The sequence below is a fragment of the Anthonomus grandis genome, chromosome 4 (assembly GCF_022605725.1).
Source record: "Anthonomus grandis grandis chromosome 4, icAntGran1.3, whole genome shotgun sequence".
NCBI lineage: Eukaryota > Metazoa > Arthropoda > Insecta > Coleoptera > Curculionidae > Anthonomus > Anthonomus grandis.
Genome location: NC_065549.1, coordinates 7183852 through 7206180, shown reverse-complemented (window position 1 = coordinate 7206180; position 22329 = coordinate 7183852). Strand labels below are relative to the sequence as shown.

The window sequence follows — 22329 nt, the reverse complement described above, 5'->3', positions numbered from 1 at the left end:
AAATATCTTGTTCTAAGAGTTTAAAGAGTCATGCCATCAGAGACAGTGTTCTCAAACTCCTCAAAACGATAAATAATCATTTAAGTTGTATCGAAACAAACGTTTAAAAACATTTCCTAGTAAAACTCCTGAATATATTAATTCTTGTGGAGGCTCTTGTTTGGTCACAGCTAGATTACTGCAATGTTGTTTTTTACAATTACCTCGCTCTTGAAATGAAGAACAAAATTCAGTTAGCTGAAAATGCTTCTATGAGAATTATTGTTGTCTACGTACCCTAAATATCTTTCAGATTATTTGACAGCAAGACAAGATTTACATTATAAGATTTCAAATACCACTGCATAGAACTAAAGATTTTAAAAATCCACTTGCCTATCAGTGTGTATTTTTGTTAAACTCTGAAGTATACAACTTAATAAAGTCATGCTCACTTTTTGCTTTGAAGAAGAAATACAAGGCTTTTCTGTTGAATTCACATATACCTTTATTGTAATGTTAGGTAATTTTAAGAAATGGGGTATTGTATTGAAAATGCCCACTAATAATACTGTGCTACACAAATTCTCTGACACTTTGCTTGAAATAGATCCGAAAACAAGTCTTACTATCGGATAACAATCAGAAATTTGTGTAAGAACATTGTAAATTAAGATGAGTGACATCTCAAGAGTGAAGTTTCGCAAAATCTATATTAACACACTAATTGTACTGCACAGAATACAGCATGGAAATATCTCATGAAGTCCAATGAATTGAAAAGAAAAATGAGAACATTCCTCTAGTGTACAACTCAGAACTTATTGTTAATAAATAAAATTTGAAAGATCTTTTGGATCTTTCTAAAAGTTTAAAAATAAAGAAACTATATTGTGCTGAGTATTTCGCACTAAGTGCAAATAATAATGTATCTGATGTTTTACCAGAAACTAATATAGAAGATGATGTTAATAATAGGTAATTGGGTAATTAATATTTCTAAATGAACTTTGAGTTAGAATCGATGATAGTAATTTAGATTAAACTTCGTTTGATAGAATAGAAATATCTGATACATACCATAAGTAAGAAAAAACTTATGTTTGGGTTAGGAATAGTTGTGTTTCGTTTCCAAATATTTCTTATTTTTTCGTTTTAACTGTGTTTTGCTCAGAATTTTAGTTTAGTTTAATTTTCTAGTTGTTATGTGAATCCTCGCATTTACAAGGTATGCTCATTTTAAGTATTTTGTACTTTGTATTAAAAAATTAAAAAAATAGGCGACATTTTTAATTTTTAATCCTAAAACTCCGTGTGTAAGTGCGTAAGTGCACCTAACTGACAAAAAATTACTAGAATTTTAAAACCCAAACGCCTTTCAAAAATACGTAAATGCCAATCAATTCTAGGAAAAAAGGCTTAAAATAAAGGCTTAAGCGGCAAATATCAAAATAAGTAATTAACAGTTTAATATTTTAAAACCAACAAATTCTTGAGAAATGTGCTATCGTAATCTTTAATACTGTAGCGAAAATAATTCACGAAAAATAAAAAAATATTGATTTTTTGACAGAGAGAGCAACTTTACATTCTGGTCAGTTTGTTTATATAATTTACAAGTCTAGGTACCCTAAGAAATAAGTTTAGCATTAAGTAGTATTGTATTGAAAATGCTCACTAATACTGTCTTTTTGGGGTAGTATGGAAGAACATATTATGTGAATGTTACCTTTTATGTAATATTTTGTTGTTGCCTAATAAACGGTTATTTGTTTATTTATATTATTTCAACAAATAGCATTAAAAAAATATTATGTCAGCAAGGAACAACCGTTTTACATTCTCAAAATGTTAACCTAACATTTATTAATATGCGTTTTAGATTAATCTCTTAGATTATTGCTGAAATACTTAAAAAATTATATTAACCCCCTTGGAATGTTGTAATAAAATCAAATTTATTTTCTTCAATATTTTAACTTTAAAAAACCCATATTTAATTAATTTAAAATATTAATCTAAGTGTTAATATTTGGTTCGTTGAATTTCACATTGTTAAACAAATTATTTTTAGCCTCTTGTACTTTTTCAAATTGTTGAACATTTAAAATTGATTGCACGTATGTCAGTGGCGGCTCGTGGGGTTAAATTTTGGGTAGGCCATAGCAGGAGTGCCCACTCACGATGAAGCCCGAAGAATCACATAATAGGCCGGTGTTGTCAAGTAATTATACATTTAAAACATTAACTGTAATTTTTTTCCAAAAAAAAAAACTTTTTTTTTTCTATCAAATTTAAAAAATTTGGGAGAACTGGAGAACTAAAAAGGGGGACACTATGAAAAGAAACGACAGTAATTAAGCTTAATATGTACATTTATTGTTACCTACGTACATAAAAGTAACAAGTAACTACTAAAAATGGCACAGAAAGAAGGAGTCATTTAAAAGTATTTTGAACACAAACAAATTATCAGTTTTGAGTTTTATTACCTATAAAGCAAGTTAATTCTTCTATCTCTGTTTCGTGCAAATTTGTCAATTACCCTTTCGTAAAATGTGTCCCCAGTTTCCACTAATTAAGCGAGAATATCCTTTTGGATTGATAAAATAGATAAGGATGAAAGCCGATTTTGAGTCATTGTGTTCCGCAAAGATGTTTTTATTCGCTTTAAGGTAGAAAAAGTCCTTTCAACTGAAGCACTGGTTGCAGGTATTGTAGCTAGTAAACAGAACAACTTGTAACTTTCAGGAAGAATTTCATTTGTGTCGTTATTATGCATACTTTTAATTAGACCCAACAAACTTTTATCGTAAAATTGTTCACGGTGTATTGGTGAGAAAATGGTTTCTAGTTCTGTTTTCAATAATGATATATAAAAAAGTGCTCTATAAGTATTTATTAACGAGTCCAATGGTTTTTGCGGAAATACTCCTCCATATTTTGAAAATTTTTTAGAATCACCCAACTGCAGAAATTGAAACTTGCTATAGTCCGAAAAACGTTGCTCTAATTGAGTTATATTATTGTCCAGAATTTCAAAAAATATTCGTCTAAATTTAGTTTTGGCTTTATCCAAAGTGCTTTGATTACCATCATTTTTAGGTTAACCACCAAGTTCATTACGATTTAAGGTAAGTTCTGTATTTGTCTCGCTAACAGCAACTTTAATATGCTTAGAAAAGGCCAGGTCATTTCTCCAGCTTTTTAACACAGCTAAAAACGTTTAATAAAAATACGAATTCCAGATCATCCAGTTTTCTTTTAAACCCATCTGCCTGCCTAATTGATTTCGCATTTGATTCTAAACAATTCATTATCTCCTGAAATACTTCAATTAATTTTTTTCTCTCCTGTAATACGGCATTTAACACTTTAGCATTAGAATTCCATCTCACTTCGCTATTTGTAGGAATTCGTTTTCCGACAAATTTATTTAAGAAATGGGATCTTTTGGAGGAATGGTGAAAATAAGCCGGAATTCCTTGAAGAGTCGAAAAAAATATTTTTACTGCCGTAATATTGGAGCAACTTTGCTGTAAAACTAAATTAAGGCGATGCGCAAATTGCGCAAAACAATGGGTAAAAATAGCTAATGGTGCAGAGTCTTTTACTCATTTTTGAAGTCCGTTTAGTTGGCCCGACATAACACTAGCTCCATCATAGGTTTGAGCAATTAGTTTCGCTTTACAGTCAAATTTACCAATCACACTAAACAGTAAATCGCGTAACGCTGGAGCATTTCGATCTTCCCCTAAATCAAAGAATCCTAAGAAAAATTCTTGAACTATGCCTTTTGCATCTACTAACCTGCATACAATTGAACACTGTGCCTTTTCAGTTATATCGGTTGTTTCATCAACAATACATGCAAAAAATGGGGAATTAATTATGGCATTTTGAATAAAAATGGAAATTTCGTCTTTAATCAGGTCAATGAGTTCATTTTGTATCGTTTTTGAGAGGCCTCTAAAATAAGTCTTTTTTTGCCAGTGATCTTTTAGTTCTGGATTTGAATTTAACATTAATTCCCAAATTGCTCTGAAATTTCCAGGATTTAGAGAGTCATCGTGGCCACGAAAAGCCAGTTCCTGTTTAGCTAAAGTACAAGTTAAAGCAATTAATTTTTTAATCATTTCTCGGTTTATTTTAACTTTAGCATTATACTTGACTTTTGAAATTTTCGACTGTTCGTCTAGCAAGTCACGAACAGAGACTCTCTTTTTTTGTACATCCTCAAAGGACAAATAACTACTTAAATGCTCTTTACAAGTTGAATGTTTCTTAAGTGATGGAGATATTTTTTAAATTGGAGTATCCTTCACAATTCCATACACACTTTACAACAACTTCAACTTCCACACAGCCATTTATACACATCATACCAAAAGATATTAAAAGCACGTACTTTTTTCCCATCTTTTTGGTCAATACACAGTTTTGGAATAGGCCTGTCACTCAAAATAATTTTTCGTCTTTCAGCCTCAGGTCTTTTAGCCAATGGTAATTCCAACAACGAAACAATAATGTCCAATCCACTGCCAAGTGCCAACATAACATTATTGGAAATAGTACTGCAACTTGCTAAAACTTCAGGCTCAGATAAACTCATTTTTGTCTATTATATTATCTTACTATTCCAAAAAAAGTAATATTTAAGTCCTCAAACTTAGCCTTTAATTTTTAAATAAAAATTTAAAATAAAGGCCTAATAAAAGACTTTATCTTAATTACACAACCAACTAGTGTTAAATTAAAAAAAAAAAAACGTAATAGGCAAAAGCCTTGTAAAAACATTGCAAATTTCTGGATTTAATTATTAGGTTCTTCACCCACTTCATTTTACCAATGTCTACAACTTTTAAATTAAAAACACTACAACTTTTTAATTCACGAAAACATTTAACCACGAACCCTCAAATTACGAAGTAGCAAATTAAGAACAAATTCAAGTACAAATCGATAATTTTTTCCGCTAAAAACAAACATTCAACCGCGAAAACAAACGCAGGCCACCTCGTGTCGGGCCTAAATGACTTCCGTAAGAGCGCATATAAAATCCATCCTCCGACGCGTTGACCAGCGTCGCGCGATTTTTCTATAGGTATATACAGGGTGTTTCAGAGTTGTGGTGCCAAAACCTTAGGGGAGATTCCGCTCAGCAAAATAAGAAAAAAAGTTTATATGAACATGGGTCCGGAAATGTTTCGTTTCCGAGATACTGTGTCAACTTTTTTTCCTTTGGGGTTATCTAAAAAACCTTGTTTATGCTACCCCCGTGGAAACAGTGGAACAATTACAGCAAAGAATTTTCGATTCTTGTCGGACCATTCAGAACACTGCAGGTATTTTCGAACGAGTACGACAAAGTATGGTGAGACGGTGCAATGCTTGCATCGAAGCAGGAGGTTGTCAGTTTGAACATTTATTGTAATTTTGTTATCAGTGATTACTTTAACAAAAATGTATTCTCGTACCTACTAAGAAAATTGAGAAATAATGTATTATTTTAGAGAAAATTTTATTTGATGTTTTTTTTTAGTTTTCAAAAATAAACACACTGCGATACATATTTGGATGATTCCTAAGCATTTTTATTTTTCCTTATGGAGTTCAGAGACGTGCCGTGGTGCCGTATTGTAACTTTTTCTCAAAAACGAAGCGAGACACTAAAAAAAGTCAAGAGACCAAAAAGTTGTATTTTAGTGGGTTTGTTAAAATAAGTAAATAAAAACCGCAAAAAAGTTGCAGGGTGATATTTTTTTCTACAAAAAGACAAAATACTTGCTCTATTGGTACGCCCCTGGAAATTTCGGATCGAATTTAATTGCTTCAGTAGATGTCTGATAATGGTTTAAATAAACTGTAAAAAATTCAATGAAATCGACTAACGCATTTCTAAGTTATTAATAAAAAACTTAATTTTTGGAAAAAAGTTGACACCCTGTATCTCGGAAACGAAACATTTCCGGATCCATGTTCATATAAACTTTTTTTCTTATTTTGGTGAGCGGAATCTCCCCTAAGGTTTTGGCACCACAACTCTGAAACACCCTGTATTGTGGATGGGGTCGGCCAGATTCGTTCGGGCCTATTAGTGGTTTTTTAACTGCGTTTAAGCGATTTGATGCTTTTTGCGTTAAATAAAATATATTTGCGGGTTAAGATAATAAATAAATTGGTGTGTTAACATGATATTTAATTAAAATAAAATATTTTTCAAATTTTATTTTTGTATTTTGTATGCTCAAAATTTTAGGGTAGGCCCGGCCTACCCTGCCTATTCCCACGAGCCGCCACTGACGTATGTAACTTTTGAAAAAGTGTAGATTTTATTATTACCTGTTTGCCTTAGAAGTTTTCCCCGGTGAAAAATCGTCCGGGGTCATCAGAGTCATTTTGGAATTGCTGTGCTGTTGTTGCTGTATCAGCAACGTTACGGAATTTTGTAGATCATCAAGTTCTGGTATCTTTTCAACGACATTATCCTGCTATAAAACGGTCATCTTGATAAAATGCCAAGAGAATGAAACAAGTTATTAAATCTTACCTTCTCATTATCCTCATTCTTTAAATCGATCAGCTCCTCAACAACATTTTCAGTGACTACCACATCTTTATACATCAAAGCGTCCATCTGGAACATAATGTCGCATTCTTGGAACTTCTTCGGTTGGATCACGAGCATTTTTAAATATCTAACCTAAACAATAACGAAGATTTTTAAGTCACATTTTTTTGGGAAAATGGTTAAACTAATCTTACGCTCACGCAAGCCTCGGACTCGTCCTCGTAATCCTCGTCATTATCTTCTTCAAATGGATCTTCGGCAGCGTAAATGCTATAAGGGATACTTTTCACTCCCGCTTCCAAGATGTGAAAACTTAAAAACGGTGCTGGCAGTAAAAAGTGAGCCATCGTGCCAGCATAAGCGACTTGCTTCTCTTCATTTCTGAAAAAACCGAGATGGATAAAACATGAATTTAATCGCTATCGTAACTGACGTACTTTTGTAATTCCATCACATAAATGGCCCGGTTATTGATGTCAGAAACGACAACGTATTTGCCGCTATAGTCGGCCGCTACATTTAAAAATAAATCGGGCACGATACTTTTAGGGCTCGGGAGGAAGTTGATGGTTTGTAGGCAAGTCCATGCCTCGCAGGACCATAGTTTTAATTCGGTGTTGTTTTCCGCTCCGGTTAAGGCGAATTTCCAACAGCTAGAAATGTGTAAGTAATAAGGGTGTAAAGTTTTTTTTTTGTCAGTTTTTGTAGAAGTTTTATTTCACTTACTTTATGGTGTATTCTAAGATATTGTCGACGAAAATCACAGAACTTAACGCTTTGCCTTCATGCGGAATCCATTTGTGGAGACACTTTTGTAATTCAGGTTCAAACATAAAAAGCTACAAAAAAATTATTGTTAAAGCAGCTTTCAGACGAAAATCATCATTTAATGTAGAGGGTTATATTGGCAGGTTGAGACAAAAAAAACCAATGCTTTTTTTTCAAGATATCCATCAACTCTGAATTGCACCAATATGCTAATGACACTCAACAAAATGTTTATTTTACGGGATTGTTATTACACATTATTTTGATGCTGTGGATTCAAATTCAAAACTTTTTATTTGTGCTTAAAATACAGTTCACAACAATAATAGAAAAAATATGACAAATAAGGCCCACTTCGCGATTGTATAACCGATCCACAAGACTCGTTTGAATGCAAGCCTGTGTAAACACTTTTACAGGTAGTATAGAGGGATATTTCAAATATAAAATATTAGAGCCAGGTTAATATATAAAATTAAATTAAATACAATTGTGACATATATAAGTGTAAGTTAGAAAGAACAAATACATCAAAAAGTGTGTGAAAGGGAAAAAAAGAGCACCGAGTATCAAGCAAAAACAAAGTGTTAAATGTAAATTTTAATTGTTAGAGAAAACTTAAGATGTGCATAAGGCAGGCAAAAAGCATATGCAATATAAATACATTAACTTAACTACTTTTTTGTATAGATTGTACAAGAATAATAGTTTGACATACAGTAATGGCCAAAAGTAGATAGACAAATGGTTTTAAAAAAAAATCAAAGGAAATAAAAATTCTATAATAAAGATATTTAAGTATATTATGGGCAACATAAACATGTATAAAAATAATAAAACATTCTTTAGAGACAATCACCTAATTTGGTAAATAATAAGAAATAACTAAATATACGCTGGACAAAAGTAGATAGACAAATTTAAAAAATAACCAATACTCTTTTATTTCGAAGTATGTTTTTTTTTAATTACAAACTAAACCATCTACAAAATTAGTATTTTGTAAAATACCCATTATTGTGTATTACAGCCTGACATCTACGTGGCATTGATTCAATAAGATTGTCTATGAGTTTAATACCAATATTTTTCCATTTCTGTTGCAACCGTTCGAATAATTCACCTTTATTTGAATAGTTTGTATCCCTAATATCACGATCTACAATTTCCCATAAATTTTCGATGGGATTAACATCGGGTGACTGGGATGGCCATTTTAAAACTGGTATGTTTTCTTCTTCGAAAAATTGCTTCATAATTTTGGAGGAATACTTCGGGTCATTATCTTGATGGAATTGGAATCTCAATGGTAAATTGTCTTCGACATTGGGCAACATAACATCTCTGAGAATATCTCTGTACATAAACCTGTCCATTATGCCCTCTATGCGATGTAACGAGCCCATTCCATAACCCGAGAAGCAACCCCAAACTATCACTGCTCCACCTCCATGCTTAACTGTGGGTTTTGTGTACTTGGGATTCAAACGCTGGCCAGAAGGACGTCTAACATATTGATTGTTTAATTCCGATGGAATTAAACAAATTAAACTTCGATTCGTCGCTCCAGCAAACACGTTTCCATTCATGCTTTGTCCAGTGTATATGCTTACGGGCAAATTCCAATCGGGCTAAGCGATTCTTTTTTGAAAGCAATTGTTTTTTTTGCTGGCCTACGTGCAAATAGATTCTCTTCTACCAACCTTCGTCTTACAGTCCTTGAGGACACATTACAAATCCCTAGAGCCTGTAATTCTATCTGAATTTGACGAGAAGTCATGAAAGGGTTATTCTGGCTAATTTGTTATAATTTGCGTACAGTTCTAATGTCCATTTTTTTGGTCGACCAGATTTATTTTTTGGCTCTAATGATCCTGTCCTTTCATATCTTTTGATAATTGCCCAAACAGTTTTTCTTTTAACATCAAATTTGCGAGCAATACCAATTTGACGATCACCCGCGCGATATGCATTAATAATGCGTTGTCTTAAATCAAGAGAGAATCTAATTCCGCGTGGCATGTTGCACCTTGAGTTAAAGCAAAGCAATACTATACTAATTTTATTTTATAAATATCTAGACAAAAAAATAATTCCAAAATTGTTTTTGTCTATCTACTTTTGACCAGCTATATTTATATTATTGCTTTATCTGATAGCAAGCAAAATATTTGACTGAAATTTATTGGTATCTTTTTATAGACCGCCTTACAAATAACAATAATTTAAAAATAATACTTTGTCTATCTACTTTTGGCCACTACTGTATTTATTGAACAAATTGGTGCTAACAAACCATGTTCATATATAAAATATTCGGTACTATACTTTAACAATGCCATATAACTCCATGACTCTGTTTGAGCGTTGGTTTACATATAATGCCTGTTAAGTTTTTAACTGTAGCACAAGCCTGTTTTTAATATATTTAAGCACCTGTACAAAAGAAATTTTGAGTTTTTGTTTTTTAGAATAGAGCAGGAAGTGGAACCTTGAGGTATCACTATTTTTTAACCTCTAAGACATCAGATTTGTTAACAAGTTGGTACCTTCTAGAAATGTATAAATTGGGATGAATTTCATCTTATTCCATAGAGAGATAATTTTTATAGAAAGGTGTCTCGAGGACACAGTCAAATGCTTTTGAGAGGTCACAGAAAGTCACTGGATGAAGCACATCTCTCCTCTCAAAGGCAGCCACCACATCCACAATCAACCTCTGTATTCTATCAGACCCTGCCAAACTGAGAGGCTGAAGGTAAATAATTGTTGGAAAGAAAAGCTGTTTTTAAGAATAAAAAATTCAATTATTTTGGATAGAAGTGGAACAACTAATACTGGACAATAGTGACGCTTTCCATTTGTGTCTCCTTTTTTAAATATTGGCAAATCTTTGAACATCTCTGGCAAAACACGAGTTGATGAGGATGGTTACTGCAGATACCAAACTACCTCTTATTGTTTTTATGAATTTATTACTTAAGCAAAATATCATATTTTACTGTTCAATACACTATTAATCAAATCAGATTCCTCTGGCTCAACACAAGAAGAAAGGTTACTGCAACAGAAGTTTTTATGCAGATTCATGCAATTATTATTATAATTTGAAATTCATGTTTGAATCATCTACTTTAAATTTTACGAGAAAGTGAAAGATTTACTCACCCTAATCTGGCAACCCACATAAACCTTAGATACATTTCTTTGCCACTGGATAATTTTAACAATAGAATAAACAGTATGTTAAATCATAATTTGAAGACAAAAATTGAGCTTGACCTTCAAATTACTTATAACATACTAATAACTCCCAAAGTCATATTTTATTGTTTTGCCTGCATGGTACACTCTCACCGTTATAAAGTTATTCTCGATTAAAATGAAACAGCAATTAATTTGATATACAGTGGTGGCCAAAAGTATGGAAACTTTAAACTTTTTCAAAAAATGCAGAAAATATCGCAATGCGAAAAATCTCAAAAATATAAATAAACAGCTTATCAGCAAATAAAGAAATTCCAATGGAGGTAAAGCAAAAGAATGTTATTTATTAGTTTTGATGAAAGAGGAGTTATTTCTATGTGGCCAAATGTATGGAAACCTTTAATAAAATCATAATAATTGTTTACTACAAGCTGTTTAACGGTACGATTTTGTTTGAGTGAAGACAGGCATCATGCCTAAGTGTACTTATCTAGTGATTTAAAAAGTAAAATAGTTGAACTATACCAGAAGGGTTATAAACAAATTGAAATAAGTGAAAATTTAAACATTTTAAAAGGTACTGTTTCAAAAATAATTAAAAAATTTGAAGACAGAGGAAAGTAGCCCATAAGCAAGGAAGACCAAGACAGTTGTCCAAAAGGGCTATGAAGGTAATGAAAAGAATATCGATGAACGACCCAAAAAAAACTTCTATAGATATTTCTGGAGAAATGAGTGAAATGGGGATTTCTGTGTCTGCTCGCACAGTGAGAAGAAGGCTAAATGAAGTGGGGCTTTCTGGAAGAGTTGCTGTAAAAAAATCACTAATATAAAAGAAAAATAGAAAGGATCACTTGAAATTTGCACGAGATCATCTTAACTGGTCTCGCCAAAATTGGAATACTGTATTGTTTAGTGACGAAAGTAAGTTTCAATTATTTGGGAGTGACGGGAGACGTTATGTCCGGTGACCAAAAGGTACAAGGTACAGCCACAAATACCAAATGCCTATGGTAAAACATGGTGGTGGAAGCGTAATGATGTGGGGTTGTTTCTCCCTATCAGGTGTTGGCCCCCTGGTTAAAATTGATGGAATAATGGACCGTTTTCTATACAAAGACATATTGGGGAACAACATGTTGTCTTATGCTGAGGAGGAAATGCCATTGAGATGGTTGTTTCAGCGACAACCACCCTAAACACAAGTCCCAAATTGTGAAAAACTGGTTAAATGAACAGAGCATTGCTTTAATGGATTGGCCTTCACAGTCCCCAGATCTGAATCCCATAGAGACTTTATGGGATCATTTGGACAGGAAGATTCGAAACCATTCAATTTCAAACAAGGCTCAACTGTGAGAAATACTGCAAACTGAGTGGGCTGCCATTTCCAGTGAAGACTGTGCAAGACTTGTCGATTCTATGCCACGAAGATGTAGAGAAGTAATAAATTCGGAGGGATATGCCACAAAATATTAGCAGATTTTGATTTAGATGTAATTTATATAAATAACTTTCTTCAGTTTCCAAACTTTTGGCCAAGAAAATATTAATTTTATTTCATTTTCTTTTTATAATACGTTTAATTTCAAATTAATATGTTAAGTTAGGTAATATATTATATATATACTTTATCACAATATGAGTAACTTTATTATAGTTCCTGGTTTCTTAAAAAAAAATACAAATTAAAAAAGTTTCCATACTTTTGGCCACCACTGTATATGCATATGTTGAGAGTTTATAATATGATGCATATTGAGGCAATTATAAAGACGCAACATGATCATAAAAATCATATTGAAAGAATATTTGTGAAATATATAATAATACAAATATCATTGCACTACATAGGAATGCATTTCACATAGAGCGATAGAAAATAGTTATTTTCTCAAAAACAACAATATATTGGATATTTCTATATAAAACACTAATAAATATTATCTTTAATGTTTTGATATTTATAATAAATGTTTTTTGCCTCTAGTAGTTAAGGTGTTGCTACTCTGATTTTCATTTATATTTATTATTATGCAAGAAAATACTTCTTATTAAATTTTATTTAATTTGAGTTTTATACCAGTTCTAATAAAAAAGAAATTGATAAATAAGAAAAAATAGTAAATAAGAAGTTTCTATTTCTTTTAGGCATAAAATGGTCTCAATTAAACAACCCACACATTATTATAAGTCCTTGACATTCTTAAGATCCTGTCATAAAATTACCTGGAAAAATTTAACATATCCATCCTGACAGGCTAAAGCAATGGCACATCCATCACTAGAAAACGATGCATCCACAAGATCTGAACTATGAATGATTTCTGAATAGCCTTCGCATGAATTATTAAGGTTTAAAGGACCTTTGTTAACATATTCCGTATTAAGGATTGCTACACTGTAAATTTTGGCTGTAATATACAAGTATATCAGTTAAAATCCATGTCTAACAGAAGATGCTAATAAGTTACCTTTTGTTCCATTTAAAACTACAAACATCTTTTCTGATTCGTCACTTAATTGAGCATCTTCCTCTGTACTTGGCACATAGGGGCACCAAGCAAGTCTAAAATTAGTTTTTGGCCTTATAGGCTCTGTGTACGCTATATGAAGTAAGATGGTGTATCTAGCAATATGGTTAAGGATTGATTGTTCCATAAAGAAACTTGATGACAAGAAAAGGAAAAACTAATATAAGCTAAATTGTACTAAATTAAAGGATACTTTAAGCAGTCTGCACCATCTTCAATGCTATAAACAAAAATGTTGCCCTCACAATCAACACATCCCAAAATTACCTCCTTAGGGGAGTATGCAAATGATAGATCCTTAATGTCTTCTTTTAGATTTTTGATGAGGGCTCTTCTATGGTTTTTCTCTTGAACTACCCGGATCATTCCGCCATCTTTGCCTAAAATATAATCAAAGTTTGAATTCTTAATAAATAATGTGATTTTTTGGTTTGATTTTGATCAGTTTTATGAATACTGGTAACAAGTTCATACATTTGTTTCATTACCTTAGTTTAACTTATTTGTCAGGTAAAAGTTTGGGTGAAACCCAAGAAATAGTGTGTTAGGTAAAACACTATCTACAGATTCATATTGAAATCAATCAAATTACTGTAAGCTAAGGTATTCATTTGATTTGATGAATATAATAGATCTGAACTATCAGTGACTATAAACATTGAAAATTCTAAAATCATTCCAATTGGGTCTTCTTCATTAAGACAACAGCATAGAACACAAGACCTAGAAGAGCTAGCTTTAGAACAATTACAAAAAATGGTTGATACTTTAAATGAAAAAAGAAGTGAAATACTAAATTTAAGGAGTGACATTCAAGAGCTTATTGCTACTAACTTTATTCTAAGGAAAGTGTTGCTACTTCTTAAAATTGTTTTATTTTGAGTTTTTAAACATTTTAATAAGCTCTGTTTACAATTGTCTCATAATAAGTTATGTCCACTGTTGGTTACTCTCCAATGTTTAGTTTTTTGTCTAATGTTATTTATATCTGATGTATGTATATATGTTAAGTACTTTTATAGTTTGTAAGTAGTGCTATTATCGAAAAATTAAGCTTTTGAACCAGGCTAATTTATATTGGCTTTATCAAGATCCATATCTTATGATAATAAAGCGTTTATTTTGACTATAAGCCCTGGTGTGCAAGATTTGATTTATATTTCTACTCTTTTATTATGGATAAAGGAAATGATAATACTAAACTTATAAAGGTGTGATTAAAGGTCAAAACTACAAATCAGTATGTTACCCTTCATGGCATAAGCAATAATGTTTCCACTAATGTGGGCAGCCACTAGCCGCCCATGATAATATTTAAACTCCCAATTATAGTCAATGCGATCAGTGAGCTTCACTTTAGAGCTTCCGTGGTTATGGTTGCCATCATTGCATTGTAGGTTCACCACTTGTCCCTTTAGTTCTGTGACATATTCACTCTCGGGACCAGAGAACTTGCTACAATAAATTTTAAATTATTATTGGTGGGTTGTGATCATTGAAATAATGCTTTACATATTCTGGACCAAGCACTGAGTTTGTGGCACTGGCGTCGAGGTATTCATCCTGAAAACAAATTAAAGTAAAATACTTTTTTGAGTTGTTTTCTTTTTGATTTGGAGTGAGGTAAACGTTTGTTTTTTTTACCTGCAGTTAAAGGATTATTTCAAAAAGCATTTAGTCCTTAAAAGCAGCTGTAAGACAGCCAAAGAGGCTCAATTTAAAAATATAAATAATTTTAGTTAGTTAAGGAGATTAATTGGACTTTTTGGGTAAATTTTTGAATGGCGTTCGGTATTTCTGTAAACCCTAAACCGTCAATATGTCATGACTGTCAAATTACTCACTTGTCAATGTCAATTCAATTTAAGTAGTGATGTGCCTGAAGATCGATAAAATTATTGTGAACATTTAATTAATTAGGGGCTCACCCCAACTAATTATATTTTCATTTTATTAGGTAAACGACTTTTGGCAAAAAATAGGAAATTTTCTATAAAAAACCCGCGCCGAAGGATCTATTTTAGGTAAAACTTACGAAACATGATAAAAATGCTTAGCTAGGATGAAAACAATATTATTATTATAAATTAGAAACATGAGACAAGTTTAGAAATAAATAAAGTTGCTTCGTTTGCAATGCAACTTGTAATAATATAAATACTTAACTTGAATGTTATACTATACGAAGTTATCGGTAAGTCCATTTATGTGTTTAAATTTATAATAAGTAGTTTTTCAAAATTTCGAAGTTTTGTAAATAATTGCGCATTTTCTACTGATTCTTCATGGTTTATATTTGAGCTCTAGAAGTTAAAAAAAAAACAAAGTGGGCATTGGTCAATTTTGACAACGATATAGAAGTAAATTTCAGCTGTCAAATTTAATCAACTGTTGACAACTAATTAAGCTATCAAACTTTGACAACTTTGTCTTAATTTCTATAATTTTAGTTAACTCACAGTTAAAAGTAAATAAATAAAGATTGGTTTCCATTTTGGTATATATGTAGAACCTGCTTTTATTTGCATGAAACTGGATTTTCATTTTCACTTGATAAAATTGTTTATATATGCCGCCATCTTAGGCTTAGCTTAGGCAAAGCGGGCATTGGTCGCTTTTGACAATAACATAGAAGGGAATTTTTAACTATCAAATTTAATCAACTGTTGACAAATAATTAATATGTCAAACTTTGACAGTTTTGTCAACTAATTCAGTAGCCTTATGGTTGGAACCTTTATTGTGACACTCAAATCACCAAACAGTTTTATCAATAACCAAAACTCTTTAATTTTATTCTCGTGTTTTGCTAAAGATGCTAGCATCTTGGGGAGAAGATTAAAAGTCAGTTTTAATCAATTCAAAATTGAATTCTAATGCACTTCAACAGCCAGTTAATTATAATTTTTTTAATTTCAGCTAACTCACAGTTAAAGGTCGATCAATAAAGATTTAAAATGGTTTCCACTTTGGTATGTAGAACCTGCTTGTATGTGGGTGATACTGGATTTTCGTTTAAAAAACTCGATAAAGTCAAGTCAGTTTTAGAGATGTTCATGCCAGAAATAGTAAATTGCGCCTATAAATTCTCAAAAAAAAAAACAAATTTAACATTTTTTGTTTTTAGAAAAACTGCTTCGAAAAATCATCGCCCGTCTGTGAACAATGCTACTACTTCCTAAAAAACGTCGAAAAATTTAAGGCAAAATGTCTGGACACCCAACAAAAACTTTACTCAATGAACGTCGATTCGATTAGAAAAGAGCGGGAAAGCATAATTCAAAATTCAAAAATCGTCAACAGGAATATTTTGCCGGTCAGAATGCTGACCGTAACATCCAAAACATTTATGAATAATCGAGATATTACCAAGGGTTCAATTGAACCCAAAAAAAACGCTCATCTTGATGATGAATTCAGGGTGGCGATGGATGTTGATAATTCTTTCAAAAGTCTACATACCAACGTTCAATTAGATGACGATGTTTATCTTAAGAACGAAGAAGATGATGGTCCTAGGAGCTCATTATTGGAAGAAGCTGCTATAGCCAATAAATCAACAGAAAAAGGTAAGCTTGGACTGGGCATGGCTTTTTTTTATGTAAAAGTATAGCCAGAAGGAGAAAAGTCAATATGGCGCGTTACTACGGAAATTGCGTAATTAACATTTTTTTGTTATTGGTTTTTTCAGACAGTGCAACTATTGGAATCATTGAAGTAAGCAGTGATGAGGACGACGTAAATTCTAAACAACATACTGCCAAAATAGAGTTTTGTTTAAAGAAATCACTTGGACACAAACCAATCACCCATAATTTTATGGTTGAAAAAGCCAGTGTCGATAATCCGGATCTTGTACAAGTTAAAACTGAACCAGATGAAAATCCTGGGTAATATAAGGTTTTTAATTTTTACTTTATTACTAATCCAACTTTAAGGGAATAAATATTCTTGGAATTTTTCTTTAGAGATGTTCAAACGCTTGATTTAAAACAGTTTTGGTTCAGTTGAGTTGGTTTGGCAATTTTATTAATCAAGATCCAAGAGTTAAGAGAAGATTTGTATACTTTAGCGGACAGTTTTGGGCATAATTTAGAAACCACGTAACATATTCTCATATTTTTTTACACTAACATTGGGAGGTTCTTGACAATCAATTTAAGGGTAAAAAGTCGATTTTAGGTTAAGGATTTGGGTAGTTGGGGTATTTTTTTATTGAAATTTTCAATATTTTTAATAATATCCTTACAAAATAGTTAGAATATTCTTAGAGTCTCTTAGCCCAAGAAAAAGCATTTTTTTGCCATTAATTCCATATATGAATGTTTCTTGTGACTCAAACACTTTCTGAGTTAGAACGATTTTTGTCAACTAGGGTCCAAGAGCTGCGACGTGATTCGTCAGACCATAACTTCCTATTTCTTCCTCTCTAGAATATTCAACGCTTTCTCTTCATAAACTTTGAACTCTATTCGTATATCAGCTACCACTTTAACCCTTTCTTTACCGCACATAAATATCATTACATCGCCCCTATTCCCAGACTTTTTAACAAGCCTTAAGCCCCAGTGACGTATTAATACGACACACAGGAATAAGACAAATGAAAAGCTTTACTTAAGATTTAATTACGAAATATTAACGAGAAGTAATTAACAAAGATCTAGGTAAATAATTAAGAACATTTTTTAACAACTTCTTAGTATAAAACCTTTGTGTGATATTCACCGAGATAGGGAGCGACACACAATCCAACGTTGCATTCGTTGCACATATATGTGGAATCTCGTCTCTTTTTTTCTCCCGAATTTTAGATTGTGAACAAACAATGCATCTTCAAACTTTGTTGTTTGGTATGATAGCAGGAAAATGACGCTCCGTAAGACGCTGTTTGATTTGGAGCAGTGGACTTTGTTGATGCAGTTTTTGCTACATTATATCTGAAATAAAATCGGTTGCAAATAATATGGTAATTTCTAAAATAATAATTTACCTCTCAAGAAGTTGTCGAGTAAGATGCAGTTGAAAATCTGCTAGTGGTAACTTTTTTGGATGTTGGGTTAGAAATAATGCGTGGCTGTTTAAAACACATAGATCCAAGATGTGAAAAAAAAAGTTTCTTGTACCATTTTAAAGTTTTTCTGACGCCTTCTGTAGAACTTCACCATATCCGTTCTATCAACTGCTCCCATATTTTGGTTATAGTCGACCACACATGCCGGTTTTTTTACAAATTCCCCTGTTTTTCTGTCTTTTATTTAACTGTTTCATTTCATCTTTGTGGAAAGTTGTCAACATGTTAACGTCCCTACGATTATTCCATCGGATGGCTAAAATATTTTCGCTAGCCTTGGATGTTGTCTGACCCTTGTCCAATCTCCCTGTTAGATCCGGCATATGCTTTCTGTTTGTCCTAACTGTATCATATGTGTTTTATTTTCAAATAAATAGGTAGAAGGAGCTGGTGAATACCAATTACCAGTATAGAGGGAGTGACCTTTGTTCAAATAAGATTGCATTAATGTTGTTACAACTGACCCTGATATGCCGAGATCTTGATACAAGTCAATACCTGTTTTTGAGCCTGTATATACGATACAATTTAAAACGTAGCCCGTCTCACAATCACACAAAAGGAACAGTTTCATGCCAAAACTTTTTATGTCGTTTCGTTCATATAAACTGCTTGAATAACAGGCGTCCTTTAAAAGCATTCAACTCTCATCGATTACCAAATTCTGGGCAAACCTAGTTTTAATTTTGTCGAAAATCCCCCGATCTTTGTGGAAAGAGTCGACTTTAGTTTGTTGGGCATTGTCTGCAAAATGAAGGATGCGTAATATTATTTGATATCGGTTTCTAGATATCACTTCCCAAATATCGAAGTGTATAGTAGTTGATCGGTAGACCAATTTTCTACTAATTTGTTTTTTCTATGGCGGGCTGAAAGGAAAAGTACAGCAATAAAACTGAAGAATTCTTTTTTAGTAATTGATGTCCAAATTATTTATTTATTTGTTTCTGCTCTAAACCATATTTATTAGTTTCAGTTTTTATAATATCTATCATGTGATCATTAAAAAATAAAAGAAAATAATCTAATTTTTTTGAAGGATTTGTCATGTTTTCTAAACAAGCGCCAGAATTTGTATCGTCAAAGTTATGTACTACAGGAATAAATTGGTGATTGCTCCATTTTATAGAAAAATGTTCGTCTAAGGCGTTTTTTACTTCTGGGATTGCTCTATTTTCCTGTAAATTATTACTATATGTTTCAATTATTTCACTCTCACTTTCTCTAAGTCTTTCGGGGCGCAAAAATTTGTCACTTTTCTGATCACTAGTTGTCTCACTGTCTGTCGGTATAAACTCACTTCCACTGTCAATGTACGGATCATCATTCGAATACGGACACCCTAGAATTTCATTTATATCGCCCTCTGCAAGGCCGCATACACGAACATCACTGTAACCGCGTTTTCTTTTTTGCGATGTACTCGGATCACTTGACGCTCTTACATCTACTCTGCAGCGTATTACACGTGGAACTGTTCAAATTGCTGGATCGATGACACTGAAGGCGATGGATATTTTCGTTAATTTTCGCAAATGCCGTATATTTGCGGCACTGGTTCTAATGGCATTTATATTTAAACGTAATAATACGACACTGGGTCTACATGCACGTTAAGACTGACTTATAAATGTGACAGTAGGCCTAAAAATGTCCAAACTTAACAAAGTGTCATATATATGAGGCAGCAGGAATTCCCAACATTTGGCTGGTGAACGTATGTATACGGCACTGGGAGTGAGAGACAAACTGTTCCGTCGTATATATACGTCACTGGTAAAGAAAGGGTTAATCAGTCCTCGATAGTCGTTTATCATATCAGTTATGCTGCTATCAACTTTCTGCAATCTTGTATTATCAGTATTGAATCTTGAAAGTAAGACATGCCAAAGGATCCGCATGAATGCTGTTTCGAGTTCCTCTAGTTGAATTCAAAGTCCTCTAGCTTCTTGTCGCGTAATCACTTTTTCAGTTTCATTTTCCTTAAATAACGTCAAAGTTTCAATGATTTTGTCATAGTGCTCATACAGTATTTTTACTATAGCTGCCCATCTTATTGCCGACAAATATTTCATGACAATTTTTTTTTAGCTTGAATTAGAAGAGTTGCCAAGTCATTCGTATGTGCACTAAAAAATTGTACAACACTTGAACTATATTAAAAAGGAAGCTGCTTCGGTATAACCTTAAACAAATTTCGAATTCTCTCTTGGGACGATCATTCAAACCTTCTCCTGGAAACGATGCTTTTACATTGCGTGCACTCTGTAAAAACAAAGACGAATTCAATCAAATGATAAGTGAAAACACGCCTAAGATCAATAGATCACTTTTATTCAATATATCCGTTGAAAGTGTTGTAAGAATTTTTCCTCAATTTTATGCTCAAATTTTCCACTTTTACAAAATCTCGGACCGGAAGAAAGCACTTAGTGTGAATCCTCTACTAACAGAGGGACTTCTAAGGACGGCTTTTACACCAGAGGCGTGCTCGTAAATTCTCATATAGGAATTACGTATATTACTTGGTATAACTTTTTTTTTAACAGTAATGCAATACGTGTATTCTAATAATGAAATGTTCCAAGAATATTCATATTGCTGTCTCAGATGATTCCCGCTATAAATTCTTTAAATATATCTATGATCATTTACAAAGTATGCTTATGGATTATATTAGGATAGTTATTTGATTTTCCTTCTTTCAGTTTTTTTAATAAAAAATCCAAAAGCGGTTTCTACAAGTGCAAAATGTGCATCAAACGGTACAAAACCTCCGAGGGGCTGTACAACCATACGAAAACATCGCATCGAGAACAGTTGAAGTTTTACCATTGCCAATACTGTAGCTTTTTCACCCTATGGAAATCCGCTTTGACCAGACACCGTACCGTTTACCACGAAAACAACATTTTACACTCTGCGTGTCCGCAATGTAAGTTCGTAAGTCGATCCCAGGATCAACTTAACAGACACATCTTGGAAAATCACGTTTATGAAACTTTCACGAGATGTACGTTGTGCCGGGCCAGGTTTACACATAAAATCGCTTTCATGGAGCATATTAAGAATGAACATGTTAACGTCGGACTGCCCGGAACTTTGAAATGTTCACATTTTTGTTCGGAATGTTCGATTTTATTCTTGAGTTTGATGGACTACAGGATTCATTTGGCAGAGTGTCATAATGTCGGATTGGTGTTGTGCGATAAATGTAACGCGATTTGTAATAATAAGGAAGAGTATTATGAGCATAATGACAAGGTACATGGCAGTCCTTCTAGTAGGGTTGGTATGGAAGATTTTGTGAGCCAACCAAACTGTATAGTATAAGCATAGCCTAAAGTTCTAGTGTAAGGTGTTTTTCATATTGTTTATTTGATTAAAATTGCAATAAAGGTTGAATTAAGTCGCATATGACTGCTTCTTTCTGCTCTCCACTTCCCACTTCCATCTTTTCTAACGTTTTGTTTATTTTGGCCTATGGTGCCAATATTTGACATAAAGATTACAGTTACAAGCCCCTCTTTCAGATGAGTGCCATCTTGAGGAATAAAGAAAACGGAATTAAATGAATCCCTTGTTATATATTTAGTAAATTCGAATGTTCGAAGAAATAATGTTATTAAAAAATTACAAAAAGTTTGAATAAGGGTGGATCCCGATGGGAATAAAACAACGGACCGGAAAGAAGAAACGGATTCTGCCTTTTAAAGTTGTAGTAAGTTGTTGACTTGTATATTATTTTTCACTTTTTTAAATTCGTACGTTCCAAAAATGGCTAGAATAACGAAAAAGCTATTGCTATTAATTATTAGCGTCTTAACATTCAAACAAAAAAAAAAGTTAAATATAGCACATTGCACATTTGTACTGCTGAAATAAAAGACATGACATAGATACTGTATCATCTACAAGTGTTAAAGGCATAAAAATATCAGCGTTATATAATAGTTCTTTGCCTACCAAATCCCTTTTTAATTTAGAATGTTGAAAAATAACCAACAAATAAAAAAATAGTTGATATTTACTTACAATATACCAGCCAAATGAGCAAAAAATGAATGTGTTTATTTCTTGTTTCTAGTTTAGATCATTTAGGCGGATTTCGGCAAAAGTTGAACAAATCCGAATATTGGACGGAATAGAAGCACACCAAACAATTTAAAAATACTGCCACGATTTTAACCAATTGA

The 22329-nt window shown here is 32.6% G+C and overlaps 2 protein-coding genes across 5 annotated transcripts in view; one reads left to right on the top strand and one right to left on the bottom strand.

Moving 5' to 3' along the window:
• Positions 1–14886, bottom strand: part of LOC126735069 (enhancer of mRNA-decapping protein 4) — a 37951-nt gene extending 23065 nt beyond the window's left edge. For 2 of the 3 annotated variants that reach the window (XM_050438960.1, XM_050438962.1), the window contains exons 1-11: positions 14704–14886; positions 14572–14622; positions 14309–14514; positions 13253–13439; positions 13000–13154; positions 12755–12939; positions 7277–7389; positions 6988–7203; positions 6745–6931; positions 6530–6682; positions 6322–6470 (exon numbers count right to left, since the gene is read on the bottom strand). In XM_050438960.1, coding sequence (XP_050294917.1) covers positions 6322–6470; positions 6530–6682; positions 6745–6931; positions 6988–7203; positions 7277–7389; positions 12755–12939; positions 13000–13154; positions 13253–13439; positions 14309–14514; positions 14572–14621 — 1601 coding nt within the window. In that variant the 5' untranslated portion in view covers position 14622; positions 14704–14886. The remainder of the gene's footprint in view (positions 1–6321; positions 6471–6529; positions 6683–6744; positions 6932–6987; positions 7204–7276; positions 7390–12754; positions 12940–12999; positions 13155–13252; positions 13440–14308; positions 14515–14571; positions 14623–14703) is intronic. The other variant, XM_050438961.1, reaches the window with a different exon arrangement.
• A 278-nt stretch (positions 14887–15164) lies between these two features.
• Positions 15165–21548, top strand: LOC126735590 (B-cell lymphoma 6 protein homolog). 2 transcript variants are annotated; one of them, XM_050439628.1, is made up of 5 exons: positions 15165–15253; positions 15979–16127; positions 16187–16628; positions 16751–16949; positions 20842–21548. In XM_050439628.1, the coding sequence occupies exons 2-5, from the start codon at positions 16017–16019 to the stop codon at positions 21464–21466; spliced, it is 1377 nt and encodes a 458-aa protein (XP_050295585.1). In that variant the 5' UTR covers positions 15165–15253; positions 15979–16016; the 3' UTR covers positions 21467–21548. The 2 variants fall into 2 exon arrangements, with proteins under 2 accessions (XP_050295585.1, XP_050295584.1); XM_050439627.1 differs by lacking the exon at positions 15165–15253 and adding an exon at positions 15690–15903.
• Positions 21549–22329: the final 781 nt, after the last annotated feature.